This window comes from Gorilla gorilla, chromosome 5, assembly GCF_029281585.2.
Source record: "Gorilla gorilla gorilla isolate KB3781 chromosome 5, NHGRI_mGorGor1-v2.1_pri, whole genome shotgun sequence".
Classification (NCBI taxonomy): Eukaryota; Metazoa; Chordata; class Mammalia; order Primates; family Hominidae; genus Gorilla; species Gorilla gorilla.
In genome coordinates this window covers 170444844-170466948 of record NC_073229.2, presented here as the reverse complement: position 1 = coordinate 170466948, position 22105 = coordinate 170444844, and the positions used below count along the sequence as shown (strand labels likewise).

The 22105-nt window shown below is 37.0% G+C and overlaps 1 protein-coding gene across 5 annotated transcripts in view; it reads right to left on the bottom strand.

Annotated features, from left to right (window-relative positions):
• GRM1 (glutamate metabotropic receptor 1) overlaps positions 1-22105 on the bottom strand; it is a 478923-nt gene that overhangs the window by 114649 nt on the left and 342169 nt on the right. For all 5 annotated transcript variants that reach the window (XM_055391792.2, XM_055391793.2, XM_019030188.4 and 2 more), the window contains one exon: positions 17069-17304. In XM_055391792.2, the coding sequence (XP_055247767.1) occupies positions 17069-17304 (236 nt within the window). The remainder of the gene's footprint in view (positions 1-17068; positions 17305-22105) is intronic.

Genomic DNA, 22105 nt, shown 5'->3' with positions numbered 1-22105 from the left:
AAAAGACACAGACTGGCAAATTGGATAAAGAGTCAAGACCCATCAGTGTGATGTATTCAGCAGACCCATCTCACGTGCAAAGACACACATAAGTTCAAAATAAAGAGATGGAAGAATATTTACCAAGCAAATGGAAAGCAATAAAAGAGCAGGAGTTGCAATCCTAGTCTCTGATAAAACAGACTTTAAACCAAAACAGATAAAAAAAGACAAAGAAGGGCATTACATAATGGTAAAGGGATCAATGCAACAAGAATAGCTAACTATCCTAAATATGCACCCAATACAGGAGCACCGAGATTCATAAAGCAAGTTTTTAGAGACCTGCAAAGAGACTTAGACTCCCACATAATAATAGTGGGAGATTTAACACCCCACTGTCAATATTAGACAGATCAACAAGCAGAAAATTAACAAGGATATTCAGGACTTGAACTCAGCTCTGGACCAAGTGAACCTAACAGACATCCACAGAACTCTCCACCCCAAATCAACAGAATATACATTCTTCTCAGCACCACATCGCACTTATTCTAAAATTGACCACATAATTGGAAGCAAAATAGTCCTCAGCAAATGCAAAAGTACAGAAATCAAAACAGTCTCGCAGACGACAGTGTAGTCAAATTAGAACTCAGGATTAAAAAACTCACTCAAAACTGCACAACTACATGGAAACTGAACAACCTGCTCCTGAATGACTACTGGGTATATAACTAAATTAAGGCAGAAATAAATAAGTTCTTTGAAACCAATGAGAACAAAGGCACAATATGCCAGAATCTCTGGGACACAGCTAAAGCAGTGTTTAAAGGGAAGTTTATAGCACTAAATATGCACATGGGAAAGTGGGAAAGATATAAAATCAATACCCTGACATCACAATTAAAAGAACTAGAGAAGCAAGAGCAAAAAAATTCAAAGGCTAGCTGAAGACAAGAAATAACTAAGATCAGAGCAGAACTGAAGGAGATAGCGACACGAAAAATCCTTAAAAAAAAATCAGTGAATTCAGGAGGTGCTTTTTTGAAAAGATTGACCAAATAGATAGACTGCTAGCCAGACTAATAAAGAAGAAAAGAGAGAAGAATCAAATAGACACAATAAAATATTGGAAAGGGGATATCATCACTGATCCCACAGAAATACAAACTACTATCAGAGAATAGAATAAACACCTCTACACAAATAAACTAGAAAATCTAGAAGAAATGGACAAATTCCTGGACACATACACTCTCCCAAGACTGAACCAGGAAGAACTCGAATTTCTGAATAGAACAATAACAAGTTCTGAAATTGAGGCAATAATTAATAGCCTACCAACCAAAAAAAAAAGCCCAGGACCAGACAGACGCACAGCCAAATTTTACCAGAGGTACAGAGAGTTGCTGCTACCATTTCTTCTGAAAATATTCCAAACAATATAAAAAGAGGGACTCCTCCCTAACTCATTTTATGAGGCCAGCATCATCCTGATACCAAAATCTGGCAGAGACACAACAAAAAAAGAAAATTTCAGGCCAATAGCCCTGATGAACATCGATGGGAAAATCCTCAATAAAAAAACTGGCAAACTGAATCCAGCAGCACATCAAAAAGCTTATCCAGAATGATCAAATCAGCTTCATCCCTGGTATGCAAGGCTGGCTCAACATACACAAATCAATAAACGTAATCCATCACAGAAACAGAACCAATGGCAAAAACCACATGATTATCTCAATAGATGTAGAAAAGGCCTTGATAAAATTAAACACCACTTCATGCTAAAAAATCACAATAAGCTAGGTATTGATGGAACGTATCTCAAAATAATAAGAGCTATTTATGACAAACCCACAGCCAATATCATACTGAATGGGCAATAGCTGGAAGCATTCCCTTTGAAAACCAGCACAAGATAAGAATGCCCTCTCTCACCACTCTTATTCAACATAGTATTGGAAGTTCTGGCCAGGGCAATAAGGCAAGAGAAAAAAATAAAGGATATTCAAATAGGAGAAGAGGAAGTCAAATTGTCTCTGTTTGCAGATGACATGATTGTATATTTAGAAAACCCCATTGACTCAGCCCAAAAACTCCTTAAGCTGATAAGCAACTTTAGCAAAGTCTCAGGATACAAAAGCAATGTGCAAAAATCACAAGCATTACTATACACCATTAATAGACAAACAGAGAGCCAAATCATGAGTGAACTCCTATTCACAATTGCTACAAAGAGAATAAAATACTTAGGAATACAACTTACAAGGGATGTGAAGGACCTCTTCAAGGAGAACTACAAACCATGGCTCAAGGAAATAAGAGAGGACACAAATAGAAAAACATCCCATGCTCATGGATAGGAAGAATCAATATCTTGAAAATGGCCATACTGCCCAAGGTAATTTATAGATTCAATGCTCTCCCCATCAAGCTACCATTGACTTTCTTCACAGAATTAGAAAAAACTACGTTAAATTTCATATGAAACCAACGAAGAGCCCATATAGCCAAGACAATCCTAACCAAAAAGAACAAAGCTGGAGGCATCACACTACCTGACTTCAAGCTATACTACAAGTCTACAGTACCCAAAACAGCAGGTACTGGTACCAAAACATATATATTAACCAGTGGAACAGAACATAGGCCTCAGAAATAATGTACAACACATGTACAACCATCTGATCTTTGACAAACCTGACAAAAACATGCAATGGGGAAAGGATTCCCCATTTAATAAATTGTGTTGGGAAAACTGGACCCCTTCCTTACACCTTATACAAAAATTAACTCAAGATGGATTAAAGACTCTAAATGTAAGACCTGAAGTCATAAAAACCCTAGAAGAAAACCTAGGCAATACCATTCAGGACACAGGTATGGGCAAAGACGTTATGAGTAAAACACCAAAAGCAATGGCAACAAAAGCCAAAATTGACAAATGGTATCTAATTAAAGAGCTTCTGCACACAAAAGAAACTATTCATCAGAGTGAACAGGCAACCTACAAAATGGGAGAACATTTTTGTAACCTATCCATCTGACAAAGGGCTAATATCCAGAATCTACAAGAAACTTAAACAAATTTACAAGAAAAAAACAACCCCATCAAAAAGTGGGTGAAAGATATGAACAGACACTTCTGAAAAGAAGACATTTATGTGGCCAACAAACATGAAAAAAAGCTCATCATCACTGGCCATTAGAGAAATGAAAATCAAAACCTCAATGAGATACCATCTCTTGCCATTTAGAATGGTGATCATTAAAAAGTCAGGAAACAACAGATTCTGGAGAGGATGTGGAGAAATAGGAACACTTTTACATTGTTGGTGGGAGTGTAAATTAGTTCAACCATAGTGGAAGACAGTATGGTGATTCCTCAAGGACCTAGAACCAGAAACACCATTTGACCCAGCAATCCCGTTACTGGGTATATACCCAAAGGATTATAAATGATTTTACCATAAATACACATGCCCACGTATGTTTATTGCAGCACTTTTCACAATAGCAAAGACTCGGAACCAACCCAAATGCCCATCAATGATAGACTGGATAAAGAAAATGTGGCACATATACGTAATTGAATACTATGCAGCCATAAAAAAGGATGACGAGTTCATGTCCTTTGCAGGGACATGGATGAAGCTGGAAACCATCATTCTCAGCAAACTAACACAGGAATGGAAAACCAAACACTGCATGTTCTCACTCATAAGTGGGAGTTGAACAATGAGAACACATGGACACAGGGAGGGGAACATCACACACTGGGGCCTGTTGGGGGATAAGGGGCTCGGGGAGTGATAGCATTAGGAGGAATACCTAATGTAGATGACAGGTTGATGAGTCCAGCAAACCACCATGGCACATGTATATCTACGTAACAAACCTGTGCATTCTGCACATGTATCCCAAAACTTAAAGTATACGTTTTTAAAAAGTTTAAAATTTTAAAGATTCCAACCATAAGATTTGCCCTCTTATGAATAAATGGCTATAGTACTAAGCCTGGTTTATTAGTTTGATAGATTGAAGATTGTTCCCATATATTAGGTACCCTTCCCCTGAGACGGGTTATATTTCCTCTCTCCATTAATACCTGGCTTGACTACGAAACTTGTTTTGGTCAATGAAATGTGAGTGGAAGTGACACATATAACTTTTAGTGGAAGCTTTAAACTAAGTTCACGTTGGCTATGTTTGGTTCTTTATGCTGCAACTATCAATGTTCCAGATAGAAGCTGTTCTATAGTTTGGCTTCCGGAAAACATAAGGGAGTTTTAACTAACATATAATGAACATGTTGCATGAATGAGAAATAATTATTTATTGTTATAAGGCATTAAACTATTTTTAATTTCTTGTCACAGTATATCTAGCCTATCCTGACAAATACAGAAATTGGTACCAAAAAGTAGGGGGGTTCCTATAACACAATGAAACCAACATTGAGACATAAAATACAAGGCATATAGATACAGGAAGCAATTTGCAAAGAAACTGTGACCAGGGTCTAAAAGGACATAATTATTCCATTATTATGCAATGGCAAAACACTCATTAGTATTGTCACCTGCAATAACTTGGAAGGCAGCAGTTTTATCAACTGAGCTTACATGTTTAGGCAAGGAAGTAGAAAAATTAAATGTGCAAAGATAAAAGTGAAATGGATTTTTATTTCGAACTCTTAAAGAGCAAGCTGACAAGGTCTTTGTACCACAAAAGACCCATGAAAACTCAGATTAATGGCAAGCACCATATCAAGACTCATATTCTTTTGTTAAAAATCTCTGAAAATAATAATTTGGCACACATAAATCTTTCAGATGAAGGAAATGGCTAAGAAACAAGAGACTAAGACTGTGGCTTTTCACTAGGAGTCTGTTAGGTTCAATGTACCTCAAAGTAAGTCTGGAAGGCGAGGCTTGTCTAACAAGAATTGTAGGCATGGCTGTTAACGCAGGTTGTGCCTATAAACTAGTTAAAAAGGAAACTACATTTAAAATAAGATTTTTCTTAGAAAAATTAAAAAGCTGGCAGCCTAGACTAAAAGAGACTGTGAGCATCAAATATCTGAAATGGACCTTGGGGCCTTCAACATTTTAGGGTCAGGTAGTAGAGGCAGACAGCCTCCTGGCCCTCAAAAAGACAGTCCCAAGGCCCTCAAAAAGACAGTCCCCCGGCCCTCAAAAAGACAGTCCCCAATCAGAGGAGCATGCTCCGTCAGAGGACGCCAAGGAGGAGGATGATGCGAAATAAGAGACTTCCCTGAGAGTGGATGCAAGAAATATATGTCGTCAACTGCCTGGATGTTTTACCTTTCACAGGAACACAATACAAATGACTTTTAAAATCTGTTTCCAAAGACTTATATCTTACAGAATCAGCCTGCAGCAGTAGAAGGCACTAAAGAATCAGCCGGTAGGGACTTGGAGAGGCTAATGCCGTGCTGTCTTGACACCTAGTGTGGTAGACAATGTAACAGTCCCACAAAGATGCCCACGTCCTAATCACTGAACTTGTGAATAAATTCATTTCCATGGTAAAAGAGACTTTGCGAATGTAACTAATCTTCCCTTGAGATGGAGAGATTATCCTGGGTTACCTAGGTCTCAATCACATGAATCCTTAACAGTGGAGAAATTTCCCTGGTCACGTCCAGAGAGAGGTGTGGTTAAGGAAGAAAAGTCAGATAGATGTAAAGTTCCTGGCTTTGGATATGAAGGAAGGGGGCCATGAGCCAAGACATGTGAGTGGCCTCTAAAAGCCAGAAAAAGCAAGGGAACATTCTCTCCTAGGGCCTTCATAAGGAATGCAGGCCTGCTGACCCTCTAATGTTACCCCAGGGAGACTCTTGTCAGGGTCTTAGAGGTTACGTCATAGGCTTCTAACCTACAGAATTGAAACATAATAAATTTGTGTTGCTTCAAGCCACTGAGTCTGTGGTAATTTGTTATGACAGCAATACAAAATTAATACATCTAAGAATTACCCAATCTGGACAGGGAGGCATACAGTATTTGGTTATGACTTACTGGTTTCGGAATGCCAATACTTCAAATGCAAAACAAGCCTACCAATAAATAAATAAACAAAAGAGACTGATTCAGGTCATGAATTACTAAAATCTCATTAGCTATCTCAGATGCCACAGCCAGGGCCAAAACCTTAGCAGGCTCTCAACTTGGACAGTGACAGATGGTTCTGAATTTTGAAAATTTAAATGGCTCATAAATTTTAAGTATGAATTTCTTCTTGTCCTTAAAATAAATGCTTGGCCTCACTCCAAAGATTCTGATTCAATTTGTATGGCGTAGGACCCAGATTAATATAGGAAAGTTTTGTGTAAAAGCTTTCCCGATGGTCTTAATAAGCCATGCTTGAGAACTACAGCTCTGAAGGACCAGATTTTTATTTACATCATTCAAAGGCTTAAGCTATTAATTTAGCCAAATGGATTGCATAATAGTATTAAGCTGACTGGAGTATTCAGTCCAGATCTATTTACATCTCTATGGATTCAATTCACCGGCATTTCTTTTTTACTTTTATTTTTAAGAAGCAGATTCTCATTCTGCTGCCCAGGCTGGAGTGCAGTGCCACAATCATAGCTCACTGTAGCCTTGATCTCCTGGGCTCAAGTGATCCTCCCACCTCAGCCTCCCAAGTAGCTAGGACTACAGGTGCATGTTAGTATCTATTTAGATTGTTTCTATGGCATTTTTCCATGTCCTCTAAAAGTGCCCAGCTAACTTTTTGGAGAGACAGGGTCTTGCAATATTTCCCAGGCTGGTCTTGAACTCCTGGCCTCACACAGCTCATTGGTGTGAAGTTTGACAAATAGCTCTTGGATATAAAATATAACTCCCCAGTGCATTACTGTGGCCTAGAGACATGGGAACTATACCATAAATATAACTTGCGGGTTGATTATACAAGGCAATCTCCCAGTCATTAGGGCACAAATGAATATTTTAACTTTGGGTAAGAGGTTAGTTTTTCGGAAAAGCAGTCACTGGAGAATTAATCACTAGGGAACATACTCAGGAAATTGTTCAGAGATACGACAACCCTGATTCCATAGCAGCTAATAAGAAATCTAGCTAATTAGAAATCATGTTTTGTAGCTATTACGACCCAAGACTTGGCTCATAATATGAACATAAAATAACCCCTTCACCTTAACTGCCATCTGCAAATAAAAAAAAAATGGAATGACGGAATACACTCTTCAAGAAGCAGTTCAGAAGTCTCACTGGTATTTGAACTTTAACAAGCCACTTGCCTTCTCAGTGTTCAATCCCTTTGTGATGCTATTTTCCCAATCATATATCTCCATAGTGAATAAGACCAACAGGTGAATTAAAAGAAGTTAAACACACACTTACCACATGATGCAGCCATTACACTCCAAAGAACTGACCAAAGAAAAATGAAAGAATATGCTTATGCAAAGATTTGTATAAAGATATTCATAGCAGCTTTATTTGAAATAACCAAAACCTGGAAACAACTCAAATGTTCATTACCAGGTGAATAAATAAACACATTATGATACACAAATAATGGAGCACTACCCTTCAATTAATAGGAGTTAAGTGTTGTTCCAGCACTTTGGGAGGCCAAGGCAGGTGGATTACTTGAGGTCAGGAGTTCGAGATCAGCCTAGCCAACATAGTGAAACCCCATCTCTACTAAAAATATATATATAAAAAAAATTAATCGGGCATGGTAGCACATGCCTGTAATCTCAGCTACTTGGGATATTGAGGCAGGAGAATCGCTTGAATCTGGGAGGCAGAGGTCGCAATGAGCCAAGATCCAGCCATTGCATTCCAGCCTGGGCAACAGAGCAAGACTCTGTCTCCAAAAAAAAAAAAAAAGGAATTAACTATTGATATATACAATGCAATTATGAATCTCAAAATAATTGTGCTGAGTAAAAGAAGGCAGGCAGAAAAGAGTTTATAATGTACTCTTTTATAAAAATTCAATTTATATTAAAGTATAGAAATTACAAATAAAATATAGCGTCAGAAAATCAATAAGTGACTGCCTGGGGATGGGATGAAGAGGGGTAGACGAGAGGGATTTTCAGTGAGGCACAAAGGAATTTGAGAAGCAATATGTTCAGTATCTTAATTGCAGTAAATGTTTCTTGGGCATATACATACATCAAAATTGATCAATTTTTTGTGCATTTTAAATGTGTGTAATGTATCTATTATACCTTAATAAAACTATAATAAGGAGAAAAAGAGTAAATGGGCCAGACCCCAAGTATAATAGGTCACACCCATCCTGAACAACTGTTACTTTTTATGATGACTGAAAATATGACTTTATTTTATATGAATTTTCCCAGCAGCAAATGTATACAAGGCGTGAAATACAAAACTATTCTCCTGATGAGAAGCGACACTTTTAGAGGACATGGGAAAATGCCATAGAAACAATCTAAATAGATACTAACCTAAATAGATACTCATCCACGGTGAAATATTTATGAACAGTCATAGATTTTAATCATTGAAAACACTCACTTCAAACTTGTTCAGAAGGCAAGCTGAACCAAATGACAGACCATTCAACTTCAGAAATACATACTTTATTCAATAAGAAGAAAACTGATCTAATTAAAGAACTTATTAAGAGTTATAACCAAATTCTAGTAATAACTAAAGTATATGAAACTTAGGTCAATCTCTAGGTAACTGGTTTGCAGGCATAGTAAAAATAAAATTCACTTGCATATAAAAGATAAAATAGTAACTGTTTACTCTCTCGATGCCATTAGATGCCTCATAATTTCCATTTTTATACCTCAAGTCTGTATCTGCTACTAAAAATTATTTGAGCTTTTGGGAAACAAATCAAGATGAATATAAGGTAAAAGAACCAATAACTCATGCCCCTGCATCAATCTTTATAATTTTTGGATGACAGAACATGTGCATGTTTCTCTGATTCCATCCAATATTAAAAATGACATGGATTAAAGAACTTAACTAGGCTCTTTGAGACATGCCTGGTCTGTGTGGGAACCAGTCCACCCTATGTTGGGCATCAGATCTGTAGGAATTACCAAGCAAGCTGGCAGCGTTGGCTCATACCAAAGAGTGAGTCAACTTTCAGCTGTTGTAATTCGTCAGGATATTCAACAAGTTGATCAGTCTCAAATCACTAACTTGTGAATTATATCCAAATACTACAGAAACAATCAAACTTGCATTTGTGGAGTTAGGAAAGTAGAACACAGTTTAGAGCAGCATTGTTCAATAGATCTTTCTGCAATAGTAGAAGTTTTCTGTATCTATGCTGTCCAATATGGTAGTCACTAATTACAGAAAACGTCAGAAGAATGACATTAAAATGGTTATTTCAAAAATTTACACTCAAATTCAGATTTGCAAAAACCAGATCTGTATGAAGAGTTAAATCTTTTTAGAAAAGTTGTTCAAAGATAATCATCAACTCTATGCTAAAATTTGTCTTTTGGGATGATTTATCAAAAAATTTATCTCAATGAAGTCAAAGCTTACTAAATATTTTTTTTTTTTTTTTTTTTGAGGCGGAGTTCTTTCGCCCAGGCTCTTTCACCCAGGCCGGACTGCAGTGGCGCTATGTCAGCTCACTGCAAGCTCCGCCTCCTGGGTTCACGCCATTCTCCTGCCTCAGCCTCCTGAGTAGCTGGGATTACAGGCGCCCGCCACTGTGCCCGGCTAATTTTTTGTGTTTTTAGTAGAGATGGGGTTTCACTGTGTTAGCCAAGATGGTCTCGATCTCCTGACCTCTTGATCCGCCCACCTCGGCCTCCCAAAGTGCTGGGATTACAGGCGTGAGCCACCGCACGAGGCCTAAATATTCTTAACAGTTACTGTAACAATTGCATCAGCAGAAAGATCCTTCTCAAAATTAAAGTAAAAAATTATGTGTGATCTTGCATTTTCCAAGAGCAAATGATAACATTCTCAATCATATGTAATGAAAATGAGGTTACTAAAAGTATAAATTTCAATGACCTAATAAATAAGGTTCCAGAAAATAGAGCAGGAAAAATCATATGATCAATCAAAACAGCACATTAACAAAGTATTGTTACCTATCATGCTATGTAAAACTACGAAACCAAAAGCATTTTTTTTCACAATTTGTAAGTTCATGCTGTTACTCATGTATCACTGTTACTATTATGTTTATAAGAAATAAACTATTTTAAACAGAAAAATGTATATTCTAGTACCTGTATTGATACATGAACTGTGGCTAGTGAAACTGAGGAACTGAAGGTTTCATTTCACTTGATTTTCACTGATTTAAATTTAAATACAAATAGACACATGTGGCTAGTGGCTAACACATTTGGCAGTGCCAATCAAAAGTGTTAATAAGAGATAGGTAGGCCAATATTGTGCCTATTGAATAGTTACTCTCAGAGCTTCATCTGTGTGATAATCAGATTTGTCTGAGACATTATAAGGTCCAGATGAGACACACAGTCAGTTCACTTTCATTCTTCCAACTAAGATATATAAACACATTTAAGACTTGTAAAACCTATTCCCATAAAGCAACTTATAACAGCACTGTATGAGAACATATGACTGTTTTATTTTGACAGTATTTGTTTGACTAAGCTATAACTGTACCCCATTTTTTCAGCACTTCCTGTATGCACAGCAGATTTCCTAAGTGGAATAGTTTAACTGCCTTGGATCAAGGGGGCTTTAAAATTCTTTTGACTGCAGGATCTATAAAACTTTTTGGCTTTGCTCGACGAGATCCTGGGTGCAATATTGCACCATTCTTCTTATGATGGGAAAAGACTGAGCATTCTACTATTGGGTTGAGGAATTATGTCCCATAATTTAATTAAACCAACTATTACTCCATGGATTACAAAGCTATGAATACCTTTATCAGTTATCAATTGCCCCAAAAAAGCTGCATAACAAACCATCCCAGGGCTTAGTGGCTTAAAACAATAATAATTTATTTAGTTCATGAATCTAGGAGTCAACTAGGAAGTTCTGCTGCTCTGAGTTGGACATAACTCATCTCACCTTGGCTCACTCAGGCGTCAACTGTCAGGTGGTGGGTTGGCCGGGGACTGGCTGATCTAGGACATTCTCAACTGAGAGGTCATCCTGTTTCTGATCCATGTTATTTCTCATCTTCTACCAGATAAATTCAAGCTTATTCATATGGCTAAGGTAAGGTTCCAGGAAAGAAAATGAGAGTAGGTCAAGTCTCTTAAGGCCTAAACTTAGAGTTAATAAATGGTAAGGTCAATTCAGATTCAACAGGTAGGGAACAAAACTCTACCTCTCGAGGAGAGACGCTACAAAGCCATATTTCAAAGAGCATGGATACAAAAAGGGGTGAAGAAATGTAATGTCTTCCACAAACCCCAACTAATAATACCAACTTCCGGGTTGAAAGCAAATGATATTCTTCAGGAGTACATATTGACATTTGGGTCAAACTTCCCGAGATAAAGAGAAGTTATTACCAAAGGACCTAATGGGCTGAAGTAAACTGAACCCATCTCAGTTTATGGAACATCTTAATCTGGATCAAACTGTAATGGACTGATCTTATCTGGCCTTACAAAATAAGTTAATTCCAAGTGGAGTCCATAAAATTTGAAACCTAATAAGGCAAATATATTATGAAAATCACTATCAGTCTAAAATTGTGAATGGCAGCCTCCAAACTATTGGAGTAAGACTTCCCTTGCTTGAAAGTCTTAAAATGTTTTCACTAGACTAGCTATCATCATCTTACCAGTCCTGAGCTATTGGTGAGAATTAGATACCAGCCAGATTCTTTCATTATGTCTTCTAAAATAGCCAAATGTAATATAGACTAATTTTAAAAGTCATTGTGTCCATCTGTTCTCAATTGGTACAAAGAATATGGAGAGAAAATAAAATAATGGCTATAACTTCACTGAGGTGTGAAAAAGGCTGATAAGGACAGAATAAACCCCATGAACTCATACAGTTAATATACTGCTAGCCGGAGCAAATATTAAATATGCAAATATTGCCATATTGCAAGAAAATGCAGTATATATTTGTAAGGGACCCCAAATTTATCAAGTTATTACTAATAATTATATTTAGGAATCTACTGTAAAGGAACAATCCCAAAACAGTAACAACAACTGTGAAAAATCTGTGTACCATATTCAGTGTTTTTTTTTATGTAAGAAGGAAAATTAAACGTCGTCTAAATGACTGACAACATAAGAATGGCCAGTAGTTATAGTATTTTAACTCGTTAGAATATTATGGAGCTTTTAAAATGGTGGTTATAAAGACCATGCAGCAACATCAAAACTATGTAAAATATAATCCTGAGTGAAATAAGACAGAGAATTGTATGCACACTGTGATGATAATTATGCAAAATAAAATGGAAAAGAATGCATAGAGTTTCAAGCAGCGTTAGTAGGAGCTGCCTTTTGGAACTCCTTTTCAAAAGCTTAAAAATGTTCTTTTTTTTTTTTTTTTTTTTTTTGAGACAGAGTCTTGCTCTGTCACTCAGGCTAGAGTGCAGTGACACGATCTCGGCTCACTGCAACCTCTGCCTCCCAGGCTCAAGCGATTCTCCTGCCTCAGCCTCCTGAGTAGCTAGGATTGTAGGCACCCGCCACCAAGCCCAACTAATTTTTGTACTTTTAGTAGAGATGGGGTTTCACCATGTTGGCCAGGCTGGTCTTGAACTCCTGACCTCAAGCCATCTGCCCACCTTAGCCTCCCAAAGCACTGAGATTACAGGCATGAGCCACCATGCCCAGCCAGAAATGTTTATATCTTTTGATTAAACTTCTAGAAATTTAACTTCTAGAAATACAACTTAAGAAAATTATCCAAATGTAAAAAAGAAAGTTTAGAATGAAAATTTTTTTATTATATCACTGCAACATTTTTAAAAATTGTGAATAAGCAAAAACAGCCTAAATAGAAAGAATGAAATGCCTAAATTATAGCTTATCTGAATGCAAAATGTTAAGCAGCCATTAAGAATAAAAGAATTTAACGACAAAGACAAATGTATCAATGTATAAAACATTTCTTTTAATACAGCAATATATAAAATAATATTAACACATAATTTAAAACTATATAGAGAAAGATGAAAACATGCCAAAATTTTAACAGTGACTAATGATGTTTAGATAAGAGCAAATTCTTAATTCTCTTCAGCTTTCTAATGCTTCTGTATATTTCCAAGTGCATGCAATAGCATATTAAGCATGTATTACTTTCATCATCAGAAAAAAATTATAAAAGACTGCATGGGAAAATATAAGAGAAAATATCTATATTGACACTAACTATGTAAGGGTGATTGATTAAAGATTGTTGTCTTGTTTTTTCTAGTTTCCACATCCTGGGATGTAGTTAAGTTAAACTTACCATTACAAAATATGTAATTTTTATGAAATGATCTATGTCATGCCCTGTTTTCTAATAAGACATGACACTAGTAGTAACATTTTACATTTATGTTAAGTATTTTCAGTTTGCAAAGTATTTCACTTGTATTATTTTATTGTAAAGTAGTTCATTTGTGTTATTTCATTCAATTCATGCAGAGTTCTGTGTGAGGTGGATATTGTTGTCATGTTACCAAAACTGAGGTTCTGAGGTTAAGTGAGGTCATGCAAGTCATGCGGCTGATACATAACTGAACTGGTATTGGACCCAGTGATAGTGCTTCAAAATGCTACACCCTATCAGCTTCTATGGAATTTCTAATGAGTCTCATCAGGAATGAAAAAGCACTATGCCATTGCAAACATGATACAAATCTTTTAAGCAGCTAAGACATTTACTGGAAGAGAGTGACTCTGATTTGCTTTACAGCTCTTTCCACTGTCCTACAATGATTAATTTTTTAGAAGTTATGTTTTGATGTTTCAGTTAGTGCTTTTCTAACACACCTCCAATCCCTTGATATACTCAACTAATTAAGCAGTGATGTGTACTTTACATGAAATACTTTTTAATTAGCCACAGTGATTCCTAAACTACTTAGCCTGGGCTTGGGACCTTTAATATTCAAACTGGCAATCTAGTGCACATAAACACTTTATTTAAATAGTGACGTCTGGGATTAAGTTCAATAATGGTTTCTATGGAAACTAATGGCAATATCAAAACTTTCCAAACCACTAGAAGTGACCCAATTAGAAGAGGTAAAAAGGAGTGACAGAAACAGTAGCTATCAATAGTATGGAAAGGTTAGTTCTCCTTCCTCACACTAATTTTCACAGATGTGTCTGCATATTTGTTAGAAGATTATGGAATTCATTTGATATTCAAGGATCTCAAATGGATAAGAATAATACATGAAGTGAAAGTTTATTGTTCTTCAATAACACTGAAGCCAATTTCACAGAAATATAGAGTTTAAAACCGAAGACCAAGGTAGGTATACATGAATGTATACATCATAGATAATATAGATAAACACTGCTAAAGATAAAAGTATAAGAATTTTGCTGCATAAAACATAAATAAGTTTTATGAATTAATTCAAATAGAAAAGTTAAATAAACCTCCTGCCTTCCTTAGACCTAAAAAAGAGAAATATTTGCTGAACTTGACTCCAGAATGAAATGCAAATATAAACATGTTTCATAAAGATTGTAATCATATAAGAAGCTCTTAAACATAGCTTTGAGATTCAAGCACAGCATAAAAATAAATCAAGATTTGTAAATTGTTATTTCTTGCTGTGAATACTAACCCAAGTTTAAGCTTTAACCTTGACATTTATGTACTGTCACAATTAAAAACCCAAAATATTAGTGTACCTTGTTGCAGAGTTTTAACTTGTTTTGAGAGCTCAACAAAATATCTTCCTAGAAATCCTTATATAAATGATCTAAGCATAAGTAGTATCCTGAATTTTACTAATAAAACACAATGACAAAATGACATCTATAGTTGGACCACCATCAGATATCTCAGACTTAATTTATCCAAAATCAGCCTCTTGGACTTTCCCTAATCTTTTTTTCCTGAAGTCTTCCTCTGTCTCAGTGAATGGTGACACCATCTTTCCAGTTGCTCAGATTACAGTTATTCTTGACAATTCTGTCAGCAAATCTCAACCTTCACTCAACATGTCTTCACCATCAAACCACTTCTCTCCACTTTGCTTCCCACTACCGGGCCCAATTCACCTCCTTCACCTGCTTTTTCAGTAGGCTCCTCACTGCTCTTCTCCTTGGGCCCTTCAGCAAAACTCCCTACCCTGAATGAAAATGTAAATTAACTGATCAATTAGCTAACAAGAATTGACTGAGCTCCCAGAGATCCATGTTGTATAGGGTTCTATGAAGCAAGTAAGGATGCCTTGACTACAAAGATATTACAGTTGAAGATGGCAAACATTTCTTAGGAAACAATTAGAAAGCAATGAGAGATAATATATTACCAAATACTAAGTCTAAAAATAGGCACTATGTTGTCTAGGAGGTGTGGGTTGTCGTTTCTTTGCTGCCATTAACCTTATGAGCCTAGGGAAACTTTCCCCTGTTCACCCTCATCACCTCTGTTTTGCAAATAAGGAGGCTGTCTTGGATGATTTATTGGTTCATTAGAATGCTTATTCTTGGTTTATCTATTATTTCAGAGAAAGGAGATGTCTATTATTTCAGAGAAAGTAGAAACACCTACGTGGCAGAGGTGGGTTATTGTTTAGCAATGTCTCCCCTTTCTCCTGCCTTTCGCCGCCTCCCTAGAAGCCACACTGAGGAAGTTCTAAAAGATTGAAACTTCCTTATTTGAAAATAGATCCATACCAAGCAATTTCCCATTGAACTCTGCTGAACCTTATGAAGCCAAACATACATTGATGCATTTACATATATTGGTATCCGAAAGCATTTTCTAACATCAAACTATGAATACTATCGAAAATAGAAATATTTTATGTAATTAGCCATATTCTTACCATCCCCTGTAAAAACTCGTTGTCCTCTATTGTTATTTGTCTATTTCATGTATGTGATCTGTTTTGATTTGCCCAAAGAGATGGCAAGCCTCTCTAGGTCAAGAGTCATGGATTATACGCTTCTCTATCCCCCTTTGTTTGCTATATACAGTGTTTTATACATGGGCGTAATATGATTCTATACCTTTATAAATAATATCTGCGTAGCCTACATACAGGATATACATGTCACACCACTGTTCTACAATACAAATTAGGTCATGGATAGATTCCATCACCCATTATCATGAGTGCTCCATTATTCTATGCTATCGACCCAGTAAGAACAACTGGCTTTGAATGGCATTATGAAAGGACAAGATGATTTATCTTGGCAGCATAGAAAATACTGAAAAGGACAGGGGACAGCAATGTCCCTATGCAGTAATAATAATACTCATAAAAGTTACAGTTTTCAGAATCTGAGTTATGGTAGTACTAGGGGTTGCAAGGAGGACATCCTGTGGATTTCACCACGCCCCTGAAGAACTTGGAACAATGTGCTGCTGTTTCCTGACATGGCATCAGTGAGTAGTGCATGGTGCTCATCTGTCCAGCTGTGAACCATTGTTCTGACTGAAAGATCAGAGAGCAGTTTCTTGGCCTCTATGCCCACAAACACTTTTGTTGGTGGTGTGGCTTAGGGTCACATTACCTCATCTTCTCCTGACTTCTGTATCTAAACAAGCCACAAAGAAAAAAGAGGATCTAACCAGTATTGCTGACTTATGTCTATGGCTAAAGTCTCCTAAACATGTTTGTAATAAAATCTCTTCCTTCTGTCTTAAATACTAGATACCTGACTCCTCAGTTTGCTTTTCCTTTACTTCTGTTATCTCGTATCACTTGCTCCAACAGAGACCAAAGTTGTCTTTCCAGATTGCCATGAATCCCTGGGGTAATACACACTTCCTCCTTATTCTAGTATTTTATAAACACAGATGGCAATTTTGTCTTTGGATCTCTAGTCCTGGCACCTTCTATTCTCATTCAACAAGCTGCAATAAATCTAGAAGAGATGACCAAACCTCTGAGTTGTTATTTTGTGAACATGAGTTACCTGTGCAGATTCGTTTAAAGTTGGGATTTTCCAGAAGGTGTCCTGGAAGGCGGCACTGGAACCGATGTTGCCAGAACTCAGGGAACCAGGGATTCCTCGTGTTAGTGTCCAGCCTCAGTTTCAGGAAATAATCATCAAATGACCTGACCTCTGGAGACTGCAGCTTTATCGTGATTCCCCCGTTGGCTTCCACCTCATAACCTTCAATGACTTCATCTCTGTCTGCCCATCCATCACTAAAAAATGCAGGGATTGGGGTAGGGAGAGAGAAAGACAAACATCTCACAAATAGAGCTCAGAGTTATATATGAATGAAGCAATCCAGAAAAGGCTACAGTCTATTTTAAGCCAGCATTACTACCCATCAACTTTTTTTTTTTTTTTTGGTAGAGAGTAGAAAGTTTTGAAAGCATAATATCCTGTTTGTTTCTCTGTTTTTCACAATTGTGAAAGTGATGATGAGATGATGACAGCAACACTTACAATTAAAGTTCGATGAGTATTCACTAGTCATCAGATTCTGTGCTATTCACTTTTACTGAGAGGGAAGACATTCAGCCACAAAGCCTATCAGTCTCTCTCCAAACCAGAAGAAAATAAAATCTAGGTACCTCAGAGGCTGACCTTCAAAATAAGAGCTCAACAAGGTTTCAGCATTGCAACGAAGATCATTACATGAGCTACCTTACATAGATAAGAAAACTGATATAGTTCTGAAACATGCCAACCACAGTTTTTCCTCCTGGGACATCATTCAAATCTGCCTCCCATAGAAGTAGCCAGATATGTTCATTTTTTTAATGTTACTTCAAAATAGCAGCATTAAAGAAAAACAATCTCATCTCAAATTATAAAAAGAATTCTCCTTCTCACTAAATGGGAGCACACTGACATTTTATTCAGTGAGATAGAATTTTTGAAATGTGATCACCTTCTAGAACATTCCTATCTACCAGAAGTAATGTAGCCCCAGTTTAATTCAGGTGCACATGTGAGCCAGGCCTATGAGGATATCAAAGACAAATTCCACCAGACAAAGCTAAACACGCAAAGAAGACTCTGTTCAAGACTATTACAACATATGAGAGACACTGAACCCAACTCTGCTAAAATAAAAGATGGGAAGGCTTTTAGTCCCGGGTGAGCTAGTGGAAAAGTACTGGAGGCCCACTGGCACGAGGTCGGCCCATGTGATTAGGCATCTGTGTTTGCTAATTGTCACATTAGACTCCTGCCGTCCCACAGAAACTGGAAGGGAGGGGTTTACCACTATTCTTGATGATTACATTTAAAGGGATGGCTGTCAGGTCCTTGTCCTTCAGTACAACTTCCTTGGTTTCTGAAATTAGCAAGAAACTAGACGATCTACATCTCAAAAAGGCAGAGAAATAATTTACAGTTTTAGGTTTTCCAAAGTAAATGCTCTTAGAAAAGGGACGTCAGGGGCCTGTACTCAGGAAGAAACCTGTCTAAAGTTTAGTCAAGCTGAAGAGAATATTAAGGCTGTCTTGGTCAGGGGATGGATTTATTCTTCTCTGCACAGAGTGGTGCCCTGAAGTTTGTGGAATATAAAGATGCAGTCTCTGCCAAAGAAAGCATTTTTTATTGCTTGCTTCTCACAGAGAAGGGACTGGACAAATATTAGTGACCATATCTCACCCTTGGTTACCTGAGATCAATTGAGATAAATGTACTCTTAGCTGAGCTAAGCAGTGCAGTTCTTCTCTAGAATCTTCCCATCGAACCACACATGAGCTGCATTTTCAACAGATCAGGGGTTGCTGAAGGTATAGCTGACTTAACCTGACCCAGAACTAAAGGGACTTTGAGGTACAGTAGAGCCTAGCCAGCCACACCAGAGAATGTATTTTTTATATGCTTCCAAATCCACTAGGGTAGAGACTCTACAATTTTGTATAGATCCTTCCTTCCTTCCTTCCTCCCTCCCTTCCTCCCTTCATTCCTTCCTTCTTTCCTTCTTCCTTCTTTCTTTTTTCTTTCTTCTTTTCTTTGTTACTTCTGTGTGTTCCTAGCAGTCACTGTGTGCCAGATGTTCTGCTATGAATTCAAATGAGAATAAGACTCACTATCCTCTGCCCCCACAGTGCTACAGCCTTGTGGGGAAAACAGACACTAAAAAAGAATTACAAACTCTATGAGGCTAAAGAAAAAGAAGTGCCTTTAATCCTAGGACTTTGGGAGGCTAAGGGAGGTAGATTGCTTGAGCTCAGAAATTTGAGACTAGCCTAGGCAACATGGAAAAACCCCATCTCTACAAAATAAATAAATAAATAAATAAATAAATAAATAAATAAATAAATAAAATTATCTGGATGTGTTGGTCCACACCTGTGATCCCAGCTATTTGGGAGGCTGAGGTGGGAGGATCCTGTGAGCCCAGGAAGCTGAGGCTGCAGTGAGTCATGATCTTGCCACTGCACTCCAGCCTAGGTAACAGAGCAAGACCCTGTCTCAAAAAAAAAAAGCGACCAGTATCATGGGGAGTGATAACTTGGGGGTTTAACTTAATCTAGTGTGTAGATATGACACGTGTGCCTGCTTGTGTGTGTGCACGCACACCTGTGTGTGTGAGGTAGTGGGGGATAGAGGTAATTAGAGATGGCTTCTTTAAGAAGGTGATGGCTGAGCTGAGACCCAAAAGAGGAGTCAGCCTTAGTCAGGTGAGGAGAAGGGGAGGGTTTGGTATAGAAGGTTCCTGGCAGATTAACATACAAGAAAAAGTTTGGCACATTCAAGGAACTTAGAAAGAGTTAGTATAGCTAGAGAATAGAAAGAAGTATGGCATGCGATGGGGGTGGGCACATAAATCCCAGCCTAGACACTGTTAGTCTGAAGACCATGGGAAGTCCTCAAAGTGTTGTAAGCCTATTACTCAATCAGGTCATTCTGCTCTCCTCCCTCATGGTAAATGACCTGCCTATTGTTCTAGTGAGTCCTCTGCTTACCATCGCTGAATATGATGGCCAGTCAAATTGATTTTAAAAAGACTGACTCATTCATTTTTTCATATGTCCAGTCTGCTCAGAAAGGCTCAAACCGGTTTATTTACATTTAAACGTATTTATATTTACACCTTAATTACATCTACAGCAATTTGAAGATTTGAGCTATAGTTCATGACACAAAGGAGGATAAAAATAAGACCAGTTAGACTTTGAAGAAATTCTGTCTAAGGGTAAATATTTAAAAATTGAAATGACATAACTTGAAAAAAATAACTGCTTTTGACATAAAGGTTAGGGTTGAAGTGTGTTTCTCCCTAAGGTTTAATAAGATGTGAAATTTGTTTTGTTTACAGTCTGTACAAGAAAGTCACCATCATAAAAATGTGTACAAAATGAACTTGCTGTGATGTTTATGTGCAATTTAAAAGCACATAACAGCTTAGTTTGTAAAGGCAAATGCTTTGTGTCAATTCTAGAAGGAGAGAAAAGTGTGACTTCCTGCCCTTGAGCCCACCAGCATTGAAGGGCACTTTATAGGACGAAAACTTTGTCTGTGAATACGTAGAAATTTTAAGTCACATGGTTTAGTGGTCTGGAATTCTAAGTCTCCTTAACCACTAGTTAAAGACCTTCACCCTCACTATAGGTGCCTGCTCTTTCAGAAGTTAGAGTTGTTGTTAAATCTAAGAGGTCATAAAATCAAGGAGAACCAGGATATAAGGAAAATATTCAAGTAGGATTTCTTGGTGGATATGTTTTAAAGAGTTAATTGCTAAAGGTTTGTATGAGATCTTAAATCCATCACTGGTAAGGTGTTAGAGAATGCTATCATGAAAAAAAGTCACTAGAAAACATCTCTAAAGCAATCCTCTGTTTTTATACTTCCAAAGTGTTTCATCTTTGTATCACCTGTCAAATGCATTTTCAGAAAATTTTAAAGGATTTTTGCTGTTTCATTGCATTGGGATTCTGTGTGAGGATGTTGTTTTGATGAATTTTCTCTGAAGTACACTTTAAAACAGCAAACCAGCAACATATCTGATTCCTGGTAGAGGATCTTTCTTAGATGGTGGTGGCAGGGTGTAAACTAGACTATGCTTGACCTGAGATGACCTGCAGGTACCTGGTCACTCGCCAAGTGTCTGGAGTGAATCCTGCTGTGCTGGGTAGTGACCCAGCCTCAGACAGCACTGGACTCTCTGTGAAGCACATTCACTGCCTCTAGCAGCTTCTGCTACTCCATCTGCTTCTCAGTTATGAGTTCCGTTTTCTAGCTGGGGTCTGGAAATAAAACTATATATTGTGAACTGTTTAACAGAAAGCTGTATGTCTTAAGTATTTCTCACTAACATACGAGAATTCTTATTTCCTATTTCCCCTCAATATTTTTATACAGCAATTCTTCATGAGGCTATTTTCCAATCAACCTATAAAATTTCACATTTCAAACCTGAATAGTTAGAAGATTTCTTCTATCTTATACATTCTAATATTAATAACAGGAAAATACTATTTCTGCTTCCACCAATTACAATTTGACAGGGGCTGTATGAATGTTACTTTTGCATTATATCAGGTAAACTAATTTAATTAGCAAACTGACAGTAAAAAACAGAAATACAATAGTATTTTTTAAATTGTGCAAAAACATTTTAGAAAAACCTATTTTCATTCAATTAAAATAATTACAGTCTAGGTACTAAAGCAATTTTATTTGTGTTACGAGTTCAAGTAATTGTGTGTACCTGATAATAAAGTTATAATTCTTTAAAATATTCCAGATTACAATATAATAGGGAAAAGATGAAAACCATAATCAAATGATATTTTTAAAACATATGTAAACAAATATGAAATTCTTTTATTTACAATGTTAACCATATTCACAACAGTTGAAGAAATATAGCACGTGTCATATTCATTTGACACTTATCAAATGAATAAATTTATTAATTTATTGAGCAAGAAATGAGGTGAACACTACTTTTTTTTAGCTTACTGCTTGGATGTTTTCAAATCATGGCACAAGGTTGAGGTTGTGGGGAACTCAGGTACAGCCCAGTGGATTTGC